Genomic DNA, 9,308 nt, shown 5'->3' with positions numbered 1-9,308 from the left:
TATGGTAGATACATAAAATTCATATTCCTTGAGACCTTTTGTGCATTTTCAATTTTCCATTTTTGTCAAGGGCACATCATGAAGAAAATAGTACCATTTCCAGTAATTTATTATTAATGACATGAAATGCTGCTGAAATCGATCTTTAAAATAAATCTTACGGCATATACTAATACTTGTGAAAGTTTCGTGCTTAATTAGTCAAAATTTGCACAATTGTTGTGATTTTTGGAGCTTATCCGCTCTACTACGATCACAGTTGTCTATAGACTTGTTTTGTTCACACCGCAACTGTAAAGACGTATAGAATTTTGATCGATAATTTTTTTCCCTTTGCATATAATTGATGCATATAATTGATTCTTCGTAACAGAAATTATTACTTTAATTAATAATATCCTCTTTTTTCTCTCTCTCTCTCTCTCTCTCTATCTCTCTTTCTTTCTATGTGTCTTTATCATTCAATCCACAGAATTAACTTGCAGCAGTTACCTTCAACACTACGCTTCTCACATCACGAGTTAACCACAAGAAAACTACATCACCTGAACATGTCACCGATCACCACTCTACTTCTATGCCTGAGCCTTGGCCTCATCTCCCTGGTCCAAGGCTACCCTAATGATTTCGATGAAGCTGAAGGCGTCGCCGATCTCATGGGCGACGACGAGCTCGAAGGACTAGATGAGATGCCGATGATGGCGGCCGGTGCGACCGGGGAAGGAGAGGGGGGCGGTGAAGGACTCAGCGCCCAGGACCAACTCTTAGCTTTCTACGAACGAGACAGGAGAGAGGCGAATTTGAATAAGAGATATGACGGCATCAGCAATTTAGATCGCTCAATCACAGACTACTCATCAACCCTGGTAAGTTTTGATAGCCAATCTTTCCTAGATATACTCAAGACTTACCAGGTTTATTACCACGGTTACCTGAAGAGCTCCAGCTTACTTCTTGAATCAGAAAAAAATTGGCCTTGCTCTATACCCAGAATAATGTGGCATAATTTGTAGACCATGAAGTATCATGAATTATTACTTGAATGAGGCATTTGGGAGACAAAATATAAACGCGTATTTATTCTGATTGATCACAACTCGATAGAAAATACGTGACAATGGTCCAGCCAGGATTCAGCTGAATGACTAGGGACCATAATATAACAATAACATCCTTTGGAATATATTAATTTTTAAGCCATATTTACGATAATTGTTGTTTCAATGGATATGACAGATGAATGATCAAAATCATCAGTAGCCTACGAATAAAAATGAAACACTTTTTAATAAATCGGAACTCATTTCTTGACAGGGACGTAGTCAAGGCTGGTATTTCCGAGCCACGAGGCCGCTTTGAGAAAACGTTCTCTCATAGACTATATACACGTGACCCTGCCCGTGGCGCAAGGCCAAGATGGGCAAAATGTGGCATCGGGGACGGCCTCGATTTCATCCCAGATTATTGACAATTCGAAATTCTTAATATCACTATTATTACTGTTGTGTTATACCATATTCATTATTTTTCTTGTCTGGTATAGAATTATTTTATTGTTCTATTTAGTAATTTTTAAAATATATGTTATTGCCCTTTAAAGTGTGTTTTGTTATAGATGGGAACTATTTAAAACAACTCCCGAGTTTGCAATTATGGGAATTCATACATTTTACTATCCTTTTGGCATGTTGGACAAGTATCGGCTCAAACATTAGGACTCAATTGCGCGGACGGTGTATTTTGACGTGAACTTATGTACAGGGTGTTGGACTGTAGTCCGATTCACGAATAACGATGAGCTTCACAGAGCACATCGACCTTCTGACCAATCACCCATTAATCTGCTCATAAATGAGCTTATTAGCAGCTCTTCTATATCTCACAGGATGTTTACCTTTTCTCCTCCTCTTCCACACACTCCTTTCTACACCGTCCCCCTCCCCCCCCCCCTCTATCTATCTATCTATCTATCTATCTATCTATCTATCTGTCTGTCTGTCTGTCTGTATATCTCTCTCATGAGAGATAACGATGCCAAAAAACAGTAATTTTTAAAGGATTACTGAAAAAAAACGTTAGTGGGCACTAAAGCCCCCTCAGCCCAATTTGTGCCTTAGTTGCCCCCCCCCCTGTAGCCCTTTCATTTTATTTGTAATGTTTAACTTATTATTATTATTATTATCTTTATTTTAAATGTTACAGCTATGTAGAGTCGGAGACTTTTGCAAGAAACAGTTCGAAAACACATTCAACTGCAAGTGCAACCAACGTACTTACTGCGTCGCACGCGGAAGGAATTACAATGCACAATGCAGCATCAGCTATTTCGGACGACTTGTCTTCTACCAGCCGTAAGATTGCGGTATACAAGAATCGAAGGTTTCGCCACAGGGCACACACCACTAACTATTTCACCATAGACTCATGTGTTAAAAATGAGATTTGAAAAAATCGCAAAAAATCAGTCTTAATAATCACATCATCCACACTTTTATCATTTGGTAGTTCATCCAATATCCTTCAAACGCTAAATATATGAAAAGGTGTTTTTCAGGATTTTATCGCACTACAGGGGCTCAAACCAAGACTACGTTCAAACTTGGCGCAAATATTCACTACTGAATGACACGCGCCGTATAAGCTAAAACAACAACAACAACAACAATAAACCCCAGAAAATTATCCAAGGCCACTGAGATTAATTGAATTGTAAGAAAAAAAAAATATATCAAAATTGATGCTTGGTACACTGAGAATTCAGAGTATATACAGAAAACCTGTTAAAATGTTAGCCCCCCTTGTTAGAATGATTTTCTTTCATATAATATCACATAGATCATCGATCAACGACCTTATAGTATTAAATGTTTGGCGTTCGTTTTTTCATAGAAAAAAAAGGAACGAATATACAAAAAATGATTGAAAAAGGGAAGAAAAAAAAATTGAAAAAAAATGAAAATAATATTATTCAATTAAATTGTTTCCCAACTCTTTATAAAGTGAGTGGCAAAAATAGTCAATTATGACTTATTGCCAAATAAAAACAAGGAATGGAATGGAATGGAATGGCAGTCACAGTGCTCACAGGGTTTCTTGGGCAACTAATTAAGTTCCCATAAAACCCAGCATTGACAAATTACTGCTCTCCCATGGGACTGAACAGATCCAGTAGTAATCCCTCTCTATGCCCATATGAAAAAACAAATGTTAAGATATGCACTGTTGATTTTATATGAATATTTTTCCAACCATTACATCATTTTAGCTACGGGTCTAAAGGGGATTCCCGAAATTTGCCGGATCCTATTAGTGGTGTGCGTCCTTCAGAGGGTGCAATTTGCAGTGAACTTGGAAAAAAAAATTGGCACAACCTTAGGGTATCATATGCATAATGTTTAAAAAAAATGTTTTGAGACCCTGTTCTCTTTTGAACAGGGAATAAACATTGTCTCTTCAGGGGTATAATACATACAGAATACACACAGTTTAAATAGTGTACTTTAAAGAGATAATTTTGCTCAATCCATATTCATGAATTGAAATTTAATGATGATCATTGTCTTTGAATTGTTATGAATACATTTCAATAGTATTATTTCATTTGTATAAGTCATGAGTTATTGAAACTGATAGCACAATTCAGGATATATAAACAATAAAAACAATAGAAATACAAAAAATAAGTGTATAATGTGTTAGCACATTCAGGGTTTTACATGAGGCAGATAAAATGAGTGGGATGAGAAATGGAGGAAAGAGGAGAGGGAGAAAGAGAGGGGGTGAGCAAAATGACAGAGAATGAGAGCTAAATAAATTGTGATATTGATTCATCATGATCCACAGCAATGGTTCAGTAGTACAAGAAGGGGACACTAATTTATTGCTGGTCAGCATGGTCAGTGTGTAATTAGCGTCAATCTGTCACCATATCAAATGTGTCATGTAAACTAGGTGAAGGACATGAAAGTACTCAGGGAATCCTTGCTACAAGTATGTTACTGCTGCCCTTCTGGGATAAAAAAAGGGGGTTGTCTGTAAAGTATTATAAAAATCATGACATAATTTGTGATTTTTTTTTTCTGATTGACTGAGGGGGGGGGGGGTGATTATGACATTATTTCAGATGCACACTAGCAAAGTGTATAAATGCAAGAAGAAATTTTCCCAATCAAACCAAATGCAGTAACAATGGGCCCCCAAGAAACTATCTGACAAGTAAAAGAACTTCTTTGTACCTGGCCATACAGTGCACTGAACATGCATGCATGGGGTTGAAGTGGGTAGCTTGGCAATCCCACCAGTATTCTAAAGATGAAATATGTGTGTCTAACATGAGGGGACTTGGTTGGAGCATACAATTGTCCTTGATGAGCATGATAAATTCACCAATATGATAAACCTGTCAGTCGCTTTTTCACGACAATCATTCTCAGACCAAAGACATCAGAAGACTCTGTACCACATGGTCCCACTATCGGCCACCGGATTGTTGATGTAGAGAAGCATACCGTGGTCATCAATGAAGCTTGCCAACAAGCATTAGCCCTGGCCGGCCTGGGACCAGGGGGCGTTTCATGAAAGTACTTGTCGGACATTTCATCCGACAAGTCCCATTTCATCCGACAGTTACCATAGGAACAGTGCCTTACAGCCAATCAAAATCATGGAAAGATGTCAGATCTGATAACTTGTCGGATGAAAATATTGATGAAACGCTCCCCTGGTGTTCAAACATGGATGATTCCTGAAGAAAAAGGGGAAAAATAAGAGAAATTGCAGTTATTACTTATTCAAGTGCACGAATTGTGAATTTGAATCAACTGCCTGCTTTAAAATTTTCCAGAGAGATAGTTAAAACAGAATCAGGGAGAAAACAGCGGTACCAAACATCATGACAGGTGGGGCAAGCAAAAAAAGGGGGCATCTATTGCAAACACTGCTGCAAGCAGGATTCTAACATTTGTATGCAACAGCAATGATATTCCAACTGGATAGATGTTTCCAAAAGACAGCTAAGAAATGTGGTGAAATCTTGGCCCTTTTGTGTCTGTCATACTGTCTAAAATTTTGACAAAGTGGGAACACAACACTAACAAGTTATAGCTACACTGTTAGAAAATTTGTCCTTAAAATAAAAGAAGTTCCTGCAGCAGAGTCTCGAGAACACCTGTAATCTTACCAAATAGCGTAATCTTACAGGAAATTGGTATTGGGTGTATGGAACCTTACAAATTTCCTTTAATAAAACACAATTTTCCCCTTTTTAAACAGACCTGATCTGTTAAATTGCAGAAAAATTCCTGTTATATGAATTTACAGAATGATTCTGTGATTGCTCTTTGCAAAGTAGTCTTTCTTTTTTCTGTAAAATCAGGGTATTTTTAACAGTGTAAGGTCTAGCCTCTATCTAACTTAGGGGGTCTAACGTTAGGGGCTGGGCCAAACATCTAACATCAACAATAAGTTAGGCCTAACAATTAACATCAACAATAATTACGAGATTTGCCTTTAATACTTAATTAAGTACCCAGATGATCATTGCTATCAAATTCGATTTAAAAACCTTGTCATGTTATTCCCTTTAACTTAACTGAAATCCTATCTTGGGAAGATGTTAAAAGAGAATTACTAACAATAAGCTAGATGCTGGCCTGTTTATCACTTTGTTCTACAAAGTACACGTATTTCTGATTACTAGGCGCATGCGTAGAATTGAATTTAAGACCCCAATATAGGCAAGTGCCAAAATTACATACAAAGTGAATGGCAAAACTGGCATTTTTATATTTGTTTGAGTGATTTGAAGAAAAAAAGGGCCTAGTAAGCTGTCAATTGGGTTTACCAGATAGAACAAAATGACAGGCATTCATTCAGAGTGTTTGCACCCTTTCTTTTCAGCAGCAATTACATCCAACTAGCCCTGTTTACTGCATATCACCTGTTCAGGGCACACACCACTAACTATTTCCCCATAGACTCATGTGTTAAAAATGAGATTTGAAAAAATCGCCAAAAATAAGTCTTAATAATCACATCATCCACACCTTTATCATTTGGTAGTTTATCCAATATCCTTCAAACGCTAAATATATGAAAAGGTATTTTTCAGGATTTTTTCGCACTACAGCGGCTCAAACCAAGACTACGTGCAAACATGGTTGCAGTCACAGTGCTCACAGGGTTTCTTGGGCAGCTAATTAAGTTCCCATAAAACCCAGCATTGACAAATTACTGCTCTCCCATGGGACTGAACAGATCCAGTAGTAATCCCTCTCTATGCCCATATGAAAAAAATTATTCAGATATGCACTGTTGATTTTATATGAATATTTTTCCAACCATTACATCATTTTAGCTACGGGTGTAAAGGGGATTCCCGAAATTGCCAGATCCTATTAGTGGTGTGCGTCCCCCAATGGGAGGACGTGAATATCTTGAGAGGTTTTTTAATGAAATTCAGGCTACTATTAGTTATTTATTAGGCGTAGCCAAAACAGATCGTTTATTTTCTGTTTTCATCCCTTTTTGTCAGCTCTGTTTGTGGTAAGGTTCCTGTACGAACGTTTCATTTTATCAGCATTCTCTCTTGCAAAAAATGTACTGCTTAAAATACTTTTTTGTCTCGTAATCGGAATATTTTAAGGGTCTTAAACAGAAGAAGAAAGGGATTCTAAACAGTACTTTAAATCCGTTTTAAAACCATACAAATTTCTGTAAAGGTTTCTTTGCAACACCAGGAACCCAATATGTTAACCGTGAAGGGTTCCTTGTAAAACAAAAATAAACGGATCTTAAGTATTGTTATTGACCCCACTCAGCTTCTTTGAAGAATCTCGAAAAGCTCTAAATACGGGACAATGAGAAGTGTTTTTTTTTCATTTTCTAGGTGTATAACTTCTCTCAATTTTACTATAAATCATTTATGCTTTAAAAAAAGTATATTTATAGTTTACAGGGAGCTGTACGTTAAAGGAAAATGAAACCATTGGAACAAGATAGCTTGTGTGAAAACAGAAAAATCAAAGAAACAGATCAACAAAAGTTAGAGAAAAATCGGACAAATAATGAGAAAGTTATGAGCATTTGAATATTGCGATCACTAATGCTATGGAGATAGCAAATTGGCAATGCGACAAAGATGTGTGATGTCACTTGTGAACAACTCTCCCCGTTACTTTAGTATATATTTCACTTGAATTGCCTCTTTTATCACATCTATCCATAGACCGTGTTCTTTCTACATGAGGGCATGTATTATATGTTTTTTAAGAATACATCATGGATAAAGAGTTTGTATCATCATAAGAAAAAGCAAAAAGAGACATTTTGAGGGTATTTTATAATCCACCAAAGGGAAAGTTGTTCATCAGTGACATCACACATCCTTGTCGCATTGCCAATGGGAGGATCTCCATAGCATTAGTGATTGCAATATTCAAATGCTCATAACTTTCTCATTTGTCCGATTTTTCTCATACTTTCTTTATTCTTATTCTTTGATTTTTCTGTTTCTACACAAGCCTATTTGTTCCAAAGGTTTCATTCCCCTTTAAACGTTTTACATAATCTATATGATAACTATTTGTGGCTGAACTGTTTCAAGTTCCCATGAATTATTGCATTAAATTGATATGAATGAAAGTGACCTAAGCTCAATTTATTTGTTGTAAATTATTATTTCTATATTAATGGTCATGACACGGGTAGCAAATATTATTTTCGATGAATACATGTCTATTCTTTGTTTAATCTTGACCATATTTTGATAATACAAAGCATCATCCAGGGGAATAAATCTCGAAAAAATAATAAACATAAACAGACGAACAGCAACCCGACCAACGGCGAACCGCTCAGCATCAAACTAACCAACAATCCGATTACCAACAAACCGACCAACAGCGATTCGATTACCAATAAACCGACCAACAGCAATCCGATTACCAACAAACCGACCAACGGCGAACCGATTAACAACAAACCGACCAACAGCAATCCGATTACCAACAAACCGACCAACAGCAATCCGATAAACAACAAACCGACAAACGGCAAACCAATCAACGGTAAAGCAACTAACAACAAGTAACAAACCGATCGAAAGCAAACAGACCAACCGAAAATCGGCCAACAGCAAACCGACCAAAATAAAACCGGTCAATACCAAACCGAACAATAGCAAACCGTGAAGCAGAAAAAAAAATTAACGGGAAGCTGATCAAACTAGATTAGAATAAACACCGAGTCTAAATGGAAACAATGCGAAATCAAACTCATTACCACTAACGTTACCTAAAACAATTTCATTTTGATTTTCTAAATAACACCGATTCTGATCAAGGAAATGATAACTGGTATTAACTAATTATTAAAAAATGTGATTTAAGAGTAGCAAAAATATTAGCGTGATGTTATAGATAATAAGAGGCTTACTTCTTTAAAAAGAGAGGAGGGTATAAGTTGAAGGGAGAGGCTCTGAGTAATGCCGATCGTTGTTTCACTCTAATTCTTCAAATAAAAAATGCGTTTTCTTGATTCTAGGATTTTAGTTTGTGTCTTTTTCCAAGACATAGACAAGTCGATAAGTTAAGTATTTCTTATATTGTAATAAAGCTGGTTTATCAAACAGAAGCCATATAGTCTCCAATTCATATATGTGTGTACATAACTTCCGTATGAAATTGAGAAATTATTAGCTATTGGATCAGAATATTATGTTTTTGAGTACAGAAAAAGGGGCCTGTGTGGGGCACTTTTTATTAAGATCCTATTCATTACCTTAATATCTCTTGAAGAAAAGGCACTGTGCCATTACCATTCTCTTTTTGAATTCATAAAAGACTGCCCCAAATTTGTAAGAATTTCATTATAATCATGATCATTCTGCTAATTAATTTTAACACTCTTCCTTACTCCTTTTCTCGCCTTTATTTTTTCTTCGTTATGATTTTCCTTGCTATAACTAACTACAGGAATCTGTCCCTCATTGGCCTTAATCTTGTTCTAAGCATGTTTGAAAAATAAAAATACAGAGGTAGACAAATTGCAGGCCAGGGGTTCGCCGTTACCTGACCACCTTGAAACAGAGCCGCTTGCAGGGACCGCGGGGCCATCCTCTCCAAATAATAGTGGGTTTTCGCAATTGCAACGGTGCTCTCTACAACATAGGAAATCTATTGAAAAATCCCGTTATACGATAATGAACAGATTAGAGTTCGATCATTGTCGAAAACTGGTGATTCGGGAAAGCTGACGAAAAATCGCAAATATCATGTCGTTTGTCTAGAGTCCTGGGGAGCGTTTCATCA

The 9,308-nt window shown here is 36.7% G+C and overlaps 1 protein-coding gene across 1 annotated transcript; it reads left to right on the top strand.

Annotated features, from left to right (window-relative positions):
- The first annotated feature begins 551 nt into the window (after window positions 1–551).
- LOC121422654 lies at window positions 552–8,089 on the top strand. Its single transcript, XM_041617814.1, has 3 exons — window positions 552–866; window positions 2,203–2,351; window positions 7,777–8,089. The coding sequence occupies exons 1-3, from the start codon at window positions 552–554 to the stop codon at window positions 8,087–8,089; spliced, it is 777 nt and encodes a 258-aa protein (XP_041473748.1).
- The last annotated feature ends 1,219 nt before the right edge of the window (window positions 8,090–9,308 follow it).

Source organism: Lytechinus variegatus, chromosome 10, assembly GCF_018143015.1.
Source record: "Lytechinus variegatus isolate NC3 chromosome 10, Lvar_3.0, whole genome shotgun sequence".
NCBI classification, from domain to species: domain Eukaryota; kingdom Metazoa; phylum Echinodermata; class Echinoidea; order Temnopleuroida; family Toxopneustidae; genus Lytechinus; species Lytechinus variegatus.
This window is presented reverse-complemented; position numbering and strand designations above follow the sequence as displayed.

Excerpts from the sequence above, each read along its gene's own strand:
- LOC121422654 (XM_041617814.1), top strand. The coding sequence starts at position 552 with ATGTCACCGATCACCACTCTACTTCTATGCCTGAGCCTTGGCCTCATC. Across the intron at positions 867-2,202 it reads CAGACTACTCATCAACCCTG|CTATGTAGAGTCGGAGACTT; the intron begins GTAAGTTTTGAT and ends TAAATGTTACAG. Across the intron at positions 2,352-7,776 it reads CGACTTGTCTTCTACCAGCC|CATCATCCAGGGGAATAAAT; the intron begins GTAAGATTGCGG and ends GATAATACAAAG.